This window comes from Mizuhopecten yessoensis, unplaced genomic scaffold, assembly GCF_002113885.1.
Source record: "Mizuhopecten yessoensis strain PY_sf001 unplaced genomic scaffold, ASM211388v2 scaffold9049, whole genome shotgun sequence".
Taxonomy (NCBI): domain Eukaryota; kingdom Metazoa; phylum Mollusca; class Bivalvia; order Pectinida; family Pectinidae; genus Mizuhopecten; species Mizuhopecten yessoensis.
Window position 1 is genome coordinate 1,154,674 of NW_018407853.1, and position 16,970 is coordinate 1,171,643.

At 35.4% G+C, this 16,970-nt stretch overlaps 1 protein-coding gene across 1 annotated transcript in view; it reads left to right on the forward strand.

Moving 5' to 3' along the window:
• LOC110457206 (gem-associated protein 5-like) overlaps positions 1-16,970 on the forward strand; it is a 193,533-nt gene that overhangs the window by 169,233 nt on the left and 7,330 nt on the right. Inside the window, exons 19-23 of the mRNA XM_021508373.1 lie at positions 2,277-2,414; positions 9,007-9,154; positions 12,954-13,073; positions 14,905-15,115; positions 16,460-16,595. Of these exons, the coding sequence (XP_021364048.1) occupies positions 2,277-2,414; positions 9,007-9,154; positions 12,954-13,073; positions 14,905-15,115; positions 16,460-16,595 (753 nt within the window). The remainder of the gene's footprint in view (positions 1-2,276; positions 2,415-9,006; positions 9,155-12,953; positions 13,074-14,904; positions 15,116-16,459; positions 16,596-16,970) is intronic.

Genomic DNA, 16,970 nt, shown 5'->3' on the forward strand with positions numbered 1-16,970 from the left:
TTGCAAAACCTATACATTGGGACCTATACAAATTTGGTTTATTCAGGATTTCAGCTTGCACAAGTTGCACATGAATTTACACAAGACTGCGCAGCCTTTTCACAGGTTTTCAGGTAATTTTTGAGATACAGGTTACTTTTTGTAGTTTACGTATCTGTCCAAACCAAACATGACACCAATATTTATCTGTCAGTTCTATATTCTAAGCCAATATGTGGGAGTTTTGTGGGACTGAAGCCATGTTGGTTATCATCCTCCCTGTCAGATTTCCTGGAGCTGTCAGCCCTTATTATGACTGACTGCCTAAGTGGTTTTAGAGAAGTTAGATATGTACTGTGGCTAGTTAACACATCTGTTCTCTCCTCCTCCACAACGCATCAAGATGTTTTACATGATAATTAGCCAAGGCATCAGGAGGGGAAGTAGAAGTCAGGTGGCAGGTGGTTCAACCCACAGGTACTTCCAACCATAACATCAGGAAATCATGCAATGCTTATGAGGTCACTAGGTCAATTAAGGTCAAGGTTACAGTTGTTATAAAAAAGATAATCAGTCTGCAGAAGATAGCTTTGTATTTTTTGAGGCTTTAAATAGTGCTCAGAATATTTTTGATGGAAAGAACTACAAAGAGAGTGATTTTGGGGTCAGTATTTAGCAGATTATTTCAAATACAACCTAAAGTTTCTGCATTTGTAGCAGAGATAGAGCTTGGAATGGTTGTTTTAAGTCAAGGGTGAAAGGTCAAGAATACCATTCATGTTTCATGAATTATGACAACTTTTCCAATATTGTCGCGAGTGCAAAGAAAAACTCATGACTAGCAGAAACCATTGAACTTTGGGTTTTTTTTCTTTCTTTTTATATTTGCCAAAACAGCATGAAAGTGTCATAATTGCTCAGTCTCAAGCCTTTCTGACAGCACAGAAAAACAACCTTAGTATTGTTACCTAATGTACCAGAAGTGAACAATAAATCTGGCTTTGACAACTGTATTTATTTTGCAATAGAATGTTCAGTTTTGTACAAGAGAAGAGACATTTCTCATGGGGACGAGAAGCTTGTCGTCATAAATATTATGAAGATATTATCACAGTACCGCCATTGATGTCTATGTAATATGTTTGAGGTTGTTATTATGCCAGAAAAATCTAAAAAGAAATGTCAATGATTTGTCAAAAACATGGTGTATTTTGGCCTCTTGTCACTTCTATATTGCGTGCACCTTCAAAATTAACTTAACATATTCACTGCAGTGAAGAAATTGATGATAATCTTAATTGCTTTGGTCTGCTTAGCTGTACAAGTGGGTTCCTGCATGCAGGAAAGATATCTTGTGTGAAGAGAATTTGAACGACCAACATCAGTTCATGCACCTGGCTTAGGCCATGAGCTCCAGTGATCTTCCTTCAATAGAAAGTAATGTACAGTATAACTCAATGCAGTCAAACTTAGATGTGTCAATTACCCTGTCCTTACTCAAACAATTTGTCCATTGCTGTCTGTTAATTCCCCTATGTAAGAATAGTAACTTTAACAGATGAGTCCTCATGCTGTCATTAACATTTTCCCTAAAATTCAGAAAATTGACTTCGAAAATCCTTCTGGCACATAAGCACTTCATGACATAAAAAATCTCCCTCATTATCATCAGATGACACAATAACTTCTCCCTCATAGCACTCCTAATGACATAATCGGTCCTCCCTCTTAAGCATCGGGTGGCATGAGAACTTCTATTTCATATAAGTGCTAGATGACATAATCAATTCTCCCTCATAAAAACTACTCCCTATTGAACATTGAAACACTGAGTGACATAAAACCCTCTTCCATTTATGCCACAGGTGGCGTAACAAGACTATTGTAAGTGCAAAGTGCTCCAGTTGCCCCAAGAGAATACATGGAACTGGCTTTACAACTTTGTCCTTGGTGCTAGTACAGAAGATGTATGTACAGCTCTGACTGTATACATGTATCATCTACAAATAAACAAGGGTTGTATTCCAATTTGTTGCAAACTAATTAATTGATTTTATGTCCAAGATGAAGCCTAGATTATTGTTATTATCAAGAAAAAAGATTGCTTTTTATCACAGAATTGTTGTTCTATTATAGTGGATGATTTATATTTTATATGTAGTTTATACAGTGTGTGGCACCAACCACTCCTGGATCTGTGATGGACCATCTCCCTGTCGGTTTTAATACATTTCCTCTATTTTTTGGGTCTGTTGCTGGCAATCGATTTAAGATTTTTATTCTCTCTTTTTCACCAGGACAACACCACCGTGACCATGACAATATGGACTATTATTACCAACTGGAGATATGGAAAGGCAATATAAATGGGGCATTACGATTGGCCAGGGAGCGAGAGGAACTCTCTGATTGGTTGGTGTCTATGGCACCAATGGGTAAGTATAGAAATAGGTTTATTAGAACTCATCACTGTTGGTATAAAAAAAACTTGTCTCAATATCTCCAGTGACTTTAGTTTTCAAACCCCATTCATTAATTGACATGTTGTCAACCAGTAAGATACAAGATTTATATACATTTTACTTGAATAGTGTATATAGCTGTAAGTTACAGAATTTATATAGTTTATAATAACCAGATTATAAACCCTCATGTTGTTCAGAAGAGGTTAAACATAATTCTGTGTTCTGAATTTCTGTACAGTTAGCCAGAACATTATTTTGCTGTAGAAAACAGGTATCTTGGTTATACAGGTGAAAGTGATATAAGTATCTGGTTTATACAGGTATTTTGGTTATACATGTGTGAAATTATAAAGGTGTCTGGTTTATACAGGTATCTTGGTTATACAGGTGTGAAAGTTATACAGGCATCTGTTTTATACAGACATTTTGGTCATACAGGTGTGAAAGTTATTCAGGTGTCTGGTTTGTACAGGTATCATGGTTATACAGATGTGAAAGTTATATAGGTATCTGGTTTATACAGGTGTGAAATTATAAAGGTGTCTGGTTTATACAGATATCTTGGTTATACAGGTATCTGGTTTATACAGGTATATTGGTTCAATTTTGGTTTGGCTCAGTGGTCATTTTACAGACTGTCTGAGGACTTAAAGCCTGTCAGTTTATCACCATTAATATATATATGTGCTATATTTAAACCTGAACATAATGACTAAACATCCATTGCCATTCTAACTAATAAAATAATTTTAAACTTAACAGTAGGAAAGGATCTCCCTTAGAACCAAAGTCCAATAAGACCACACATATATTGCAGTTTATCTTCTCAGTTCCAGGAGCATACCCATTGGTATACATAGTCTTCTTTTAAGTAAGAAATTGATGGGGAAAAAACAGGAAGAAGATCGTAGCAACTCTTGCTGCTTGATAAATTCTATAAAATATAACTGTTTACATAGTTGCTAGTATGTTTCTACTTGCTAAATTTTGACTTGTTAGGCAAGCAATGTCGCTAGGGTACAATTTTCAGCTTGGTTAAGATTGTGTAATGAAAGATTGTGAACACTAGTTCAAAAAATGATATGGTGACCTTGCTACACATTGAAAAGAACCTGGTATCGAAGATTTGTATATATATCGACATTTAATGCAATGAAATATCTATTTCTGTGTGAGACAGTCACCTTTGAACTTTACATTATAAAACACTGCCTAAGGTCTATAGTTTTATCACTGATCTTAATATGAATGAATCAAACACAATCTAGCTGCCCTATCAGCTGATATACCTCAGCAATAAAGACTTCATTATTCTTATTTTAAAGGTACAATTACCACTATAAATCTAATTCTTGTTATATTACAAAACACTGCCTAAAGCCTAGTTTTATCACTTACTTCAATATCAACAAATCAACACAATCTAGCCCATCATATTCTACCTAATCAGTTGAAATACCTCAGGTATGGGATTTGGTGAACTTCATAATTTGTTACCCCCGCCATATAATGGGGGGGGGGGGGGGCATATAGTGTTGCCCATTTCGGTCCCGTCCCATCCAGATTCAATGATAACACCCGTCCCGTCGCATCGCGCCCGGATTCAATGTAAACAATTAGCAACTTCATTCTTTGACAGATTTTGGTCAAACTTTATACAAAGGTCAAGTATGAGTATACTTAGGACACTGTTGTGTCTCAGAGTTCCAAGGTCAAGGCCAAGGTCACTGTTGCTATATATAGAAAATCATCAACTGATTCAATTTCAACACTTAGCAACTTCATTCTTTCATGGATTTTGGTAGCAACTTCATTCTTTCATGGATTTTGGTCGAACGTTATGCAAAGGTCAAGTATGAGTATACTTCGGACACTGTTGTGTTTCACGGCTCCAAGGTCAAGGCCAAGGTCACTGTTGCTATATATAGAAAACCATCAACTGATTCAATTTAAACACTTAGAAACTTCATTCTTTCATGGATTTTGGTCAAACTTTATGCAAAGGTCAAGTATGAGTATACTACGGACATTGTTGTGTTTCAGGGTTCCAAGGTCAAGGCCAAGGTCACTGTTGCTATATGTAGAAAATCATCTACTGATTCAATTTATACACTTAATGACTTCATTCAATATGTTATGGAGATGGTAATAACATACAGAAAAAATATGAATATTAAAATCAACTTATCAACTTTAAGTGTAGTACCAGGTGTGTGTGCATGTTTTAGGGTATCAAGATCAAAGTGGTTGTAACTTTTTATAGAACACTGAAACTAATTTCACATGGCAGCGGGGGCATTTATGTCTTACAGACATTTTCTAATTATTATAATGGTACACAATAACTGCAATAAATCTAATTCTTATCCTATAATGTACATTTAAACAGTAATTTAACCAATTGATAGCTTATCACATTCATTCAGGATTATTTAATAGGATACCTTAATTGGACTAATTAGTGTTGATCCATAAGCATCCCCTGTACTTGATCTGGTTGGAGCGCCTCTTTCCTTTATCATAATTTATAGTCTTACTAGGTAAAAAGTACCCTTTATGGCAATTCTTTTAGGTGTTTAGAAGCTTCTACAATTTTGATTTCTCCCAAACTGTTAGTAGTCCAGTGTGTTTGTAAGATTGATGTCTATCCATCTGTCAATGGTTCTTATAAAAATCTTCTTGTCCAGAACAGGTGAGTGGATTTTAACTAAATTTGGTTTGGAGGATTGTACAGCTAAGGTTACTCAACATTACATAGTGGAAAGCCTACTCTTGCAGTATTAGTAAAGATATTTTAATCACATTTGATGTGAGGCATCCATAGGCCATGGGGACTATATGCTCATAGAATTAGAATTTATGTATTTAAAAAAATTCCAATCCTTCATTACCAGTGAGGGATTTTAAAGAAACTTTGGTCTGGAGCCTCCTTCAGTACAAAATAAGCACAGCTAAATAAATAAGAGGCAAAGCCATGTGCAATGTTTTCTTTAAATGAGAATATTTTGCCATGTCATTGCTTAAATACCTAGTGTGTGATACAGGCCTGTTGGGTCTCTTGTACACGGTCATGTACATTTTGACAATTATTGACAGTATAGTTCTTTTAAATCCTATGTAAATTGTTTGGTGTATAAAACCTGTTCAGATATACTGTTTATGATGTAACTTCAGATGTACTATTCTCTCATACTTGTTCATGTCATTATAGACCTGTCTAACTGTGAGACAGTAAACATGAGGCATTATAGGAGATCTCTTACGTAATGGGCGTGGCAGTGTAGGATATCTCTTATTTAATGGGCGTGGCAGTAACTGATAAATCACAAAGACAGAGTATGACACATTTGATCATCAAATGAGTGTAGCAATGATAGCAAGGAGGCTGACACTGACAGCTTTATTTTCCATAGTATCATACTTGCCAATCTATCGCTTTTTTTTTCATAGAGGAGAAATTGTGTGGCAAAATAAAATGAAAGGTTTAAAAAGTACTGAAAAGGACCCTAATGGCCACAGTAGCAATGTAAAATACCATAGCAAAAACTGTTAGTATTTGATAAACAAGGAAGTTATAGGAAATTCTGCTGATTTCAAAAGAACAAATGGAGATGAAAACTTCGGAGTCTCCCTTCAAAAAATAGGTATTTGTCAAGTATGCAGAATCTTTAACCTGAACTATTGATATATCTCCCTTATAATACTACAAGCTATGTTAGCCTTGACCATCGGTAGCAGTTTTATATCTCCACACCTGTATAAATGATCATGGTCTCTATTAGTCATACATACATACACCAGACCTTGAACTATGTGTTCTAAAACTGCCAATACACCAAACTACAGGTATACCAATCATTTAAAGTGCTTGAGTTGATTGTAGGGCTACCTTATACATGTACATGAAATCCACGTGAGACGTGTGTACAGACCATTCATCATGTCCCCAGCAACCTGTTGTTGATACACACCTTCCACAGGTGAGAAGGTTAATTGTCTTCTGTCACCATTACCTGTGTAATAGTTAGGGTCAAGGTCAAAAGTGCAAAGAACGTGCATAATGAATTTTGTATTTAATATGTCTTCCTTTATTGCTTTAGTAAAAAAAAACATTTCAGGGGTGTTGGTTGTTGTTGTAAAGGTGTGATTTATAATATCTTAAAGATTTATAATAACTTATAGATTTATAATATCTTATAGATTTATAATATCTTTTAAGGTGTTATTTTTTTCAGTTCGTCATAAATTTCAAATAAGCAAAGGAGGAAAAGTCTATTTTTGTGGGATCTAGGCCTGGCTTTGTATTGTCAACCTTTCCATTAGACAACAAGTAAAAGTTCATCGCAAACCATTTGCTTTAGTAAAAGCATTATTGGTCCCTGATTGCTCTTAAACAAAATGATGGAACTGTTTGTAATTAAATTACATTTACCTGTAAAAGTTGCTGGTAATGAGCTCTCTATAGTCAAGTTGGTAGGTGCACATACATTCAAGTAACAACGCAAAATGCTAATATTTTCATGTTATATATATTTTTTTCACCAATATAATGTTTTCCTTCAGTATTGAATAATCTAAGGTTATTTAGGGTAGAGTTACGTTTAATTAAAGTTGGTTTTTCTGTATAAAAATATAAGTACATCAAGGTGGCAGCATCTTTTCAGATTCTGATAAGCTCAATTAGTCTTTTATTCAAAAAATTTAAATTCTATTTTTGTATTTTCTGTCTCGGCTGATCATTTTTGTATCTCATACATATAATAGATGTTATTTCAAATTTTAATGTTTTAAAAGCATACTTAGAACTGCTAGACCTAAAGCTGTTCTTCCTTGTGTATCATTGAATCTTCAAGCTTGACTGAAATTCTGCCTTTGATTAACCACACTCCACCATAGGTACATGCAGACAGGTTTAATGTATCACAGCCTAGGTAGGAAGAGTCGGGATATATCAGTTAGGCTAGCTGTAAGGATTGATTGTTATTATTATAAACAACTTAAATTATGGGACGGACAATTACACACCTCGTCTACCTGTCCTGATGATTACCTTTATTATCGCTGACCCACAGTTGACCCAAACATTATATTTTTGATCTTGGTCATCTGAGATAGAACAATTGACATCCTAATCAATCATACTTATTTACCGAGTTAATTAGCTGGAAACTGTGGGCTAAAAGCACCATTGCTTTGCTAGAGGGACATTTGTATTGGAATACATTTTCATATATCCTCTTAATTGAATGAGAAATTTTGTCAGTTTGATATAGTATACTCCAAGACCAGACTGACAGTACAGGAAATGAAACTCACACTGACAATCTATTTTAAACATACTAGACTAGAAACAATCAAAGGCACTGTGGCAGTTTGTTGAACATGTTATTAAAGTTTTATAAAACACTGCTACTGGGAAACTTTTGAAGGGTTAATGACCGGAAAGGAATTTCTTTCCCCCAAAGTACCTATTTGGGACTTCTCCCTATTAATGGCTACAAGGCCATCTTAGATTTGGTAATGTATTGATGTTATAAGTGACTTTTGATGCCATTTTTTTCTGGGATTGTACTAAAGGGATGACACTTTGTATGAATGACTCCCTTGATCCATCCTTAGCTGTATATGCTCCAGTTGGAGATAGAACAAATATCTGACACAGAACAAGCCACTGTAATATCATGTTGCAATTTGATTTGCATGATCTCCGTGGTTCCCCTGTTCATGTGTTTGTTCAAGAAAAGACCACCCAACAGTGGGCACCAAAGTCCCTCTGGGATTTTTTATTACGTAGTAGATGCAGACAAAATGAAAAAAAATGATCAAACTATTTTGTGATGGAAACAGAAATTTCATTGTGAGTGTAAGACTTTTAGGGTCCAAAATAAGGCATTACCAAGTTTTCTCAATCTGTGTCGGAATCAGAAAGGGTAATTGATTACTTCTGTATCTGGTATCTACAGATTCTAAATAAATAACTGAAAAGTTCAAAGTTCTGAACATATTGTTGAACCATAGGCATCAATCCCCTCAGTGACAGTATTTCATTTCATGGGACAAAAGTCTGTGTTACCTGAGTTATCTTTTCCTTACCTTAACAGGAAGGAACCTATGAAGTGTGGGAGACAGAGTTGTCTTTTTTTTACCCTATCAGAAAGGAACCTATGAAGTGTGGGAGACAGAGTTATCTTTTCGTTACCTTATCAGAAAGGAATCTTTTTGTTACCTTATCAGAAAGGAACCTATGAGGTGTGGGGACAGAGTTATCTGTTCGTTACCTTAACAGAAAGGAACCTTTGAAGTGTGGAGACAGAGTTATCTTTTCCTTACCTTAACAAGAAGGAACCTATGAAGTGTGGGAGACAGAGTTATCTTTTCGTTACCTTATCAGAAAGGAACCTTTGAAGTGTGGAGACAGAGTTATCTTTTCCTTACCTTAACAAGAAGGAACCTATGAAGTGTGTGAGACAGAGTTATCTTTTTGTTACCTTAACAGAAAGGGACCTATGAAGTGTGGGAGGAGCTGAAATCTTTATTAACCATTCTGTATTATATTTTGCAGCAAACTTTGACACATGGATAACAGTTTGTGAGGACTACGCCACTCAGCTTGAGTCCGAAGGACAATACCACAAAGCAGCCACCTACCTTCTTGCAGCACAGAAAGTCTACGAGGCCATCGAACTGTTCAGGCGGCACCGCCTCTTCAAGTAAGACACAGAGGTTGCATGTAGTTTAAATTTTAAGGGTTTTATCATCTACATTGAAATGACAGAATATAAAATAATACATCCTCCATGCTGTGCTGTCTGGGTTAATCATCTACTTCGCCCTTGAATAATAGGACAAAATATTCATACAAGATATAAAAAAAAATCACGATAATTACTGTAAGGTTTATTTTAGATAATTGCAGTTAGGGCTATGGATGGTAGTTTAATATTGGACAAGGCTTGCATAATACTCAAACAGCTAGTAGGAATATTTAAATATTTTTTGTTTTTCTTTTGTTTAGAGGTAGCTTAGGAACAAGTGAACCTTTAAATTTGTGTAATACATTTGTAGGATTTAGTTATAGTACTCTTTACTTAAACACTTTGATTAGTGGTAATAAAAATGGGTTTTACTTTATTAATCTGAGCGATTTTCTGCTGGGCTGTTAACAATGTTTTCCATTTCAAGGTTTAACATACAGTAAAAGCTAATGTAGATCATTGGGCAGTAAAGACTGACATTAAAAGGACCAGAGTACATAATAACGATTGAGGCATGGGGAAAAAAGTGTCTAGGTTTTTAGCGGTGATAAAAATTTGCTTTCAAAGTAATTAATCTCAGAGTTGGTATTTTATGACACAAGATTGTACTTCAGTCTTACAGGTTAGATAAATAGGTGAAGGTCTTGTGAGGTGCAAGTTCAAGTTATTTTTACTTTGAGCTTTGTTGCTTATCAGTGTGGGTCATGGTCATATAAGGTTTGTGTTAGAGGCATGGCTTCAGCCTGTCCAAGTCAACAAATATTCTTTATTCTACCCAAAGGTTGCCTCGACACCTTACGACATGGTTTCAGCCTGTTCAAGTCAACAAATATTTTTTATTCTACCCAAAGATTGCCTCACCTTATGACATGGTTTCAGCCTGTCCCAGTCGTCAAATATTCTTCATTCTACCCAACGATTGCCTAACGTTACGGCATGGTTTCAGCCTGTCCAAGTCAACAAATATTCTTTATTCTACCCAAAGATTGCCTCACCTTACGGCATGGTTTCAGCCTAGCTGTCCAAGTCAACAAATATTCTTTATTCTACCCGAAGATTGCCTCACCTTACAGCATGATTTCAGCCTAGCTGTCTAAGTAAAAAAAAATCTTTATTCTACCCAACGACTGCCTCACGTTCGGCATTGTTTCAGCCTGTCCAAGTCAACAAATATTCTTTATTCTACCCAAAGATTGCCTCACCTTACGACATGGTTTCAGCCTGTCCAAGTCGACAAATATTCTTTATTCTACCCAAAGATTGCCTCACATTACGACCTGGTTTCAGCCTGTCCAAGTCGACAAATATTCTTTATTCTACCCAACGACTGCCTCACCTTACAGCTTCCTTCATCATTAAACGGAACAGCAGTCTGTATGTTCAGCACTTTATGTTATTAAAGAAATATATAAGACTTCTTTTATTCTCGATTTATTGATCAGCAGAGAGCAGTGGAAGTAAATGTTAATAAAACCCTCTGCTCCATCCACTTTGCAAGATCAGCTTGGTTGAGATGACATAAATACAGCTAGTCTTGGCCAACATTCAATTAATTTCATTTATTACTTGTGTTTGGTGGCAAAAGAAACAATTATTAGTATTGTACGATAAATAAACATCATGTTTAAAACAAAAAGACGTCATAAATATCATCTTCGTTATTGTAGGGGATGGGAATTTGCATATTGCGTCATTTGGTATGTTTTAATGACATAATTTGCACCAATACCTAGATTTATCAATAAGGTCGGCCAGCTGACATATGAATCCCTCCAGATCAATGAAGGATCGGCGTGATTCATTCTGTTTAACTTTGATGGATATAATTGGTGTGGAAATTTAAACAGCCGTTGAAAGTAAAAATTCTTCTATCCTCACCACAAAAATGGGCACTTGTGTAGCACTACTGTGAGTAAAGCTAGTCAGTATTGATTAATCACATGATAATGTCTGTCATTTCAGCTGCATAACAACTTACATAACAGGTACATTGGTGTATTATTCAAATTGCTAAATTGTAATCAGTAAATGTATAAAATGAATGGTAATTGAAATGTTTTACATTAATAACCGTTGAGGATTTTTTTTCTTTTTTTCTGGCTTCACATGGTGCCATATTGTCTTGTCATTGAAGCTGTTCTAGTTAAAATTTCTCAAAAAAATTAATGTTCATTATAAGTGACAGCACAAGAGAATTTATGGGAAACATCTCTCCTACTGTTAGCAAAACTTGTTATCAATATTTTACCACCATCGCTTTTAAGAATATAGCCTGTTGTAAATTATGTGAATCTGACAGTATATCTGTGACTTCCCGAAGGGCCTTGTAAGCGTATGCCGTACTGCGGCATCCGTCGTCTGTCGTCCATCGTCTGTCTGTCAACTTTTTCTTTTGAACAACTTTTTCTGAAAAACTGGAGGACCTAGGGTCATGATATTTGGCCAGTAGGTACCAGGGATAGAGTGCTATAAAGTGTCCTCATTAAAATGACCTTGATCTCCTTTCAAGGTTGCAGGGGTCAAATATGTTAAAAACCTCAAACCAGAATAGCCTAAGAACCATTTGGACTAGAGTCATGATACTTAAGGATGTTATGTAGACCAGTAGTGCAAATGTTTTTCTAAATTACAGTAATGAGTTCAAATGTCAACTAAGGGCTAGTCAGGGGTCAAATGTAAACATGGGTTAAAAGCTTTAACAATCTTCTTCTCTAGTTCCATAAGGCCCAGGGTCATGATATTTGGCCAGTAGGTACCTGGGATGGAGTGCTATAAAGTGTCCTCATTAAAATGACCTTGATTTGCTTTCAAGTTCACAGGGGTCGAATATATTAAAAACTTCAAACAAGAATATCCTGAGAACCATTTGGACTAGAGTCATGTTACTTGATTGAGTATGTTATGTAGACCAGCAGTGCATTTTTTTTCTTGATAATAGCAATGAGTTCAAATGTCAACTGAAAGTGCTAGTCAGGGGTGAAACATTAACATGGGTTAAAAGCTTTAACAATCTTCTTCTCTAGTTCCATAAGGCCCAGGGTCATGATATTTGGCCAGTAGGTACCATGGATGGAGTGCTATAAAGTGTTTTCATTAAAATGACCTTGACCTACTTTCAAGTTCACAGGGGTCAAATATGTTAAAATCCCTCAAACAACAATATCCTAAGAACCATTTGAACTAGAATCATGATACTTGAGTATGGTATGTAGACCAGTAGTGCAAATGTTTTTCTTAATTACAGTAATGAGTTCAAATGTCAACTGAAAGTGCTATCCGGAGTCAAAGGTCAACGTGGGTTAAAAGCGTTAAAATTAAAATTTCAAATTTCAAACAACAATTTCTTAAGAGCATTTAAGGAATGTTATAATGTCTTTTTTTCTTGTTACCAAATTTGGTCTAAAGTTACTTATATGTCAGTTTCATGTAACAAAAGAAACAGGTGAGCGATACAGGCCCTCTTGGCCTCTTGTATTTGTCATCTATGCATTCCATTTGTTATTACAATATAAAGAAAACAGATAAATTTACTGCAGTGTGTTTTGTATCTGTCAAACATACTTTTCATCACTCATAAATAATGATTTTTGGTGATCCTTAATTTCATCCCATACACTTTTGATTAGAAAACTGTTCTCACTCTAGCTACTGAATCAGCGTTGGGGTAATAAAGAAAAAAACATGCTGCTTATTTAACAAATTGATTTTTTTCATTATGTTTTTCACTTTTTAACATCAATTGATTTTTATTTAGGGAGGCTATAGCCTTAGCCAAGGTGCGGTTGTCTCCCTTTGACCCTGTTCTGGAGGAACTTTATACACTATGGGCACAGCAGCTCACTAGGGACGGTAACTACGAGCAAGCAGCAAAATGGTAAGTAACAAATTCTGAAAGTAGAGACAACTGCGCTTAAAATTGGAAGCAGTGAAGTAGGAATTATAGTCAAACCAGTTCAGAATGTTATTTCTTAGAAGTCAAATAACAAACAAAAAACTTTCTAAGATAAATAGATTTAAATGTCCAAACCTCACTGTGGTGATAACCAGCTGTCCAAAAGAGTTCTATCTACAATGCTTATAAACAAATCACAGGCAAGTCCGGGAGTATATACCTTTAGAAATGTAAGTTATTTAGTTTATTTTACTATTATTTCAGTAGTCGAGGAGAAAAGAAGGAATCGATGGTATGCAAAATGTTTAGACAGCTGAGAAGGAAGCGTACACAGTGAACAATATTAGTCATTCCTAAGCAAAATTTATTTCGGTCAGTTAATATGATTAAAGAGTTACAACATATTCTGTTTCACATCATCTCAGAATTCTCTTGTGACCGAAATATGGACTCGAAAGTACTGAAGATCTTAACTGGAAAATTGGGGAGTTGCAGGTTGTAATTGAATAGGTTAAGTGCATGCATTTCATATCTGTATGAGTAGAAGATGATGGCATGACAGATAGAGAGGACTTCACCCTTTAATTTTGTCTGGGTTTTGCCGCAGGGTTATGATATAATCAAACATTTGCTCTGTGGTAATACAACATGAATTTATAGTGATGGCCGGTGTACAACGGCAGTCATATAAAGTAACATAACATGTATTTATAGTGATGGTGTACAACGGCAGTCATATAAAGTAACATAACATGTATTTATAGTGATGGTATACAGTGTCAGTCATATATAGTCAGATATTGATGGGTTCACCTAGTGTGTCGGGATAAGTCAGAAACATGTAGTGTGTATACATATACAAAAATCTTAATGTGTGAAAAAACTAACATTGAGCTTACCACATTTATCTATGCCCTTTTGACCTTAATTTGCATGAGGTGGGGCTTTGATGTCTTAATGCATTTTCTAGTTACCAGTATTTTAATTCTTTGAATCAAAAAGAAAAAGATGGTCATGATATGGTCTCAAGTAAGCAGGAACAAGTTCAGGATATGGGATGATATAGGCTTCATTGGCCTCTTGATATTTCCAAGCTTTTTCTTAAGAAGTTGGGAGGTATGAGCAGATGAAGGTGACATTGAAATGTTACAAGCATTATTGTACTTAGCTGTATGAAATTAATACCATCTGATGGTATTTGAATATATACATTTCAACCCTGCTTCAAGTTACAGTACTGCAGGTCAAGTCTGAAGCTACCTGCATCAACTTGTACAAATTCTTATATTATGAACAAAAGGTTGTTGTGCACTTGCCATTTATTTTTTATTTCAATTTTTGAAGGAGTTCAGCTTCTTAAATTCCTCATCTTTTTGGCCATATAGAAGCAGGGGGATAATATTATATGTGTGATATATGCTTTGATGATATATTTGTTTTTATTATTTTTTCATATTATTCCCGACAAATGATTGGCCAGGAGTGCATTACGTGTCCACCGATAAAAACCGATATTGACTTGGAGCGCGTGATTTTTGTTGAAGGACTGTGTGTTTCTAAAAACAGAATTATGACGTGTCTCCAAATAATGCATAGTCCCACTTCCGAAGCCTTTTTGTTATGTTTTTATTCAGATTGCTTACATTACTGTTTTGTAAAATAATAAAACAATTGTAGCCTTTAACTTAGGTCAATACCTGGATTTATCGACCTCAGCCACAGGCTATAATTAAATAATATTGAGGATTTTTTTATAGTCCATACGACTAAAGATTGTACTGTTGATTTTGATGTAAATACATTTTTGTTTCAGTCATCTAGCAATGAAGCAGGTTCAGGATGCTGCCCTACTATTGGCCAGGAGGTACAACCAATCAAGTTTGAGAACAGCTAGTCACATCTGTCTTGTTGCCGGCGAGAAACAGCAGGGCCTCCTATATGCCTACAAAGTCGCTCAACAGTACTCCCTCCAGTCGGAGTGGAAGGAGGCGTACAGCTTCCTTAAGGAACAGAAACCTTTCCAGGTAGCACTGATGTTGAATTGCCTATATTTTCATTACAAAACCATAACATGCTCACATTACAAAACCATATTATGCTCACACTACAAAACCATATCATGCTCACATTACAAAACCATATCATGCTCACAATACAAAACCATATCATACTCACATTACAAATCCATATCATATTCACATTACAAACCATATCATGCTCACATTACAAAACCATATCATATTCTCATTACAAACCATATCATGCTCACATTACAAAACCATATCATGCTCACATTACAAATCCATATCATGCTCACATTACAAAACCATTTAATTCTCACATTACAAAACCATATCATGTTCACATTACAAAACCATATCATGCTCACATTTCAAAACCATATCATACTCACTTTACAAAACCATATCGTGCTCACATTACAAAACCATATCATGCTCACTTAGCCTCACCATGGCAGACATATAGCTGCTTTTATATGGGTGCTGTATCTAGTTTTCTTTATATTGTTTTAACTGTCAACAATTACAATATTCAGTTTGATGCAAATATGAGGGCTTCCCATCTACCTCTTTGTTATGGTTTGGTAATTAATTATGACAAATTACGCCACCATTCAAACTAATAAACATTACATATCAGGTATGTATTGTGGCTCAGCGTTCAGCTTAGATCATTGAAGCCCATGATAGGTGAAAAAAACACTTTTGTATGAGTTTGTTATGGACATGCATTTAATAACACATATCAGAGTTGTGGGTGGCGCTGTACATTTTATTATTTCAATTGTGATATCACAACTAGGAAAACTTCATGTTGTCACTGGCATTGTGAGGTCTTCTCAAGACAAATATTGGCAACAAAACTTGTTATGTGATAAACATCGTTCTCATTTCAAAAGAGATTTATGTATCTTTTATATTAAAGGTCACCAGAGACTTCCACTGAAATAAAATGTGTACACTCTTTTTATAAACTTGAATGAAATAGAGACTCATATTATAAGATCCTCTATATACAAACAAAAGGAACAGAAATTCAGGGTACCACACTTGCTAACCATTGGAGAAATTCCACTTAACATGTGTGGATATACTCCCTAGGGACCAAATAATTCGTTTAGATGACATATTTTGAGTGCTTTCAGATGAAATCATTACTTCTTAGAATATAAGAATAGTTTAGCAGATTAACTGGTTGGAAATATTAAATTTAAGGGTCCAAAGTCAGGAGTCTCCCTCCTAAATAGGGAGAGTTAGCAAGTATGGGGTACACGTTTTATGACTTTCTTTGAGATTTGTTAATTTCATTTGATGTCGGTGCAAAATTATTTGACTTTTACCCCCTAGTGCGTAACTGCGATGACGGCCATGCATGAGCTGCTGCTGTATGAGGCACAGAATGTTCCCCTAGAGAGTGTGTCCATTGACAAGGATAGGTTTACTCAGTGGAGTGACATGGGCAGCCCCAAGGTCTTACTGCCTGGTAAGTAGACCAGATTTACCCAGGCTACACTGGAACTCATTCACCCCGGAAATTTCATAATAAACTATTCCAACCTTTGAATTGGAAAAGTTCAAATGTGTCTTTGGGGATGAATGAGTTAATCTGTACTTGGTAATTTCGTCTCAGAAGTTCAGAGAAGTCTTTCCTAACTGCTAGTAATTAGGTACTCATTATTTCGTTTATTTGAAAGATTGTGAATAAAAAGAAATGGTGAGAGTACAGATGATAAAACTGTTAAATTGTTAAGGTGTTTTGTGTCTTTAAATCTGCTGAATTAACCGACAGATCAGCCTACGAATGCTAGCTAGCACATTGATTGAGTTTTGGATTGCCATATATACAGATCAAAATTCT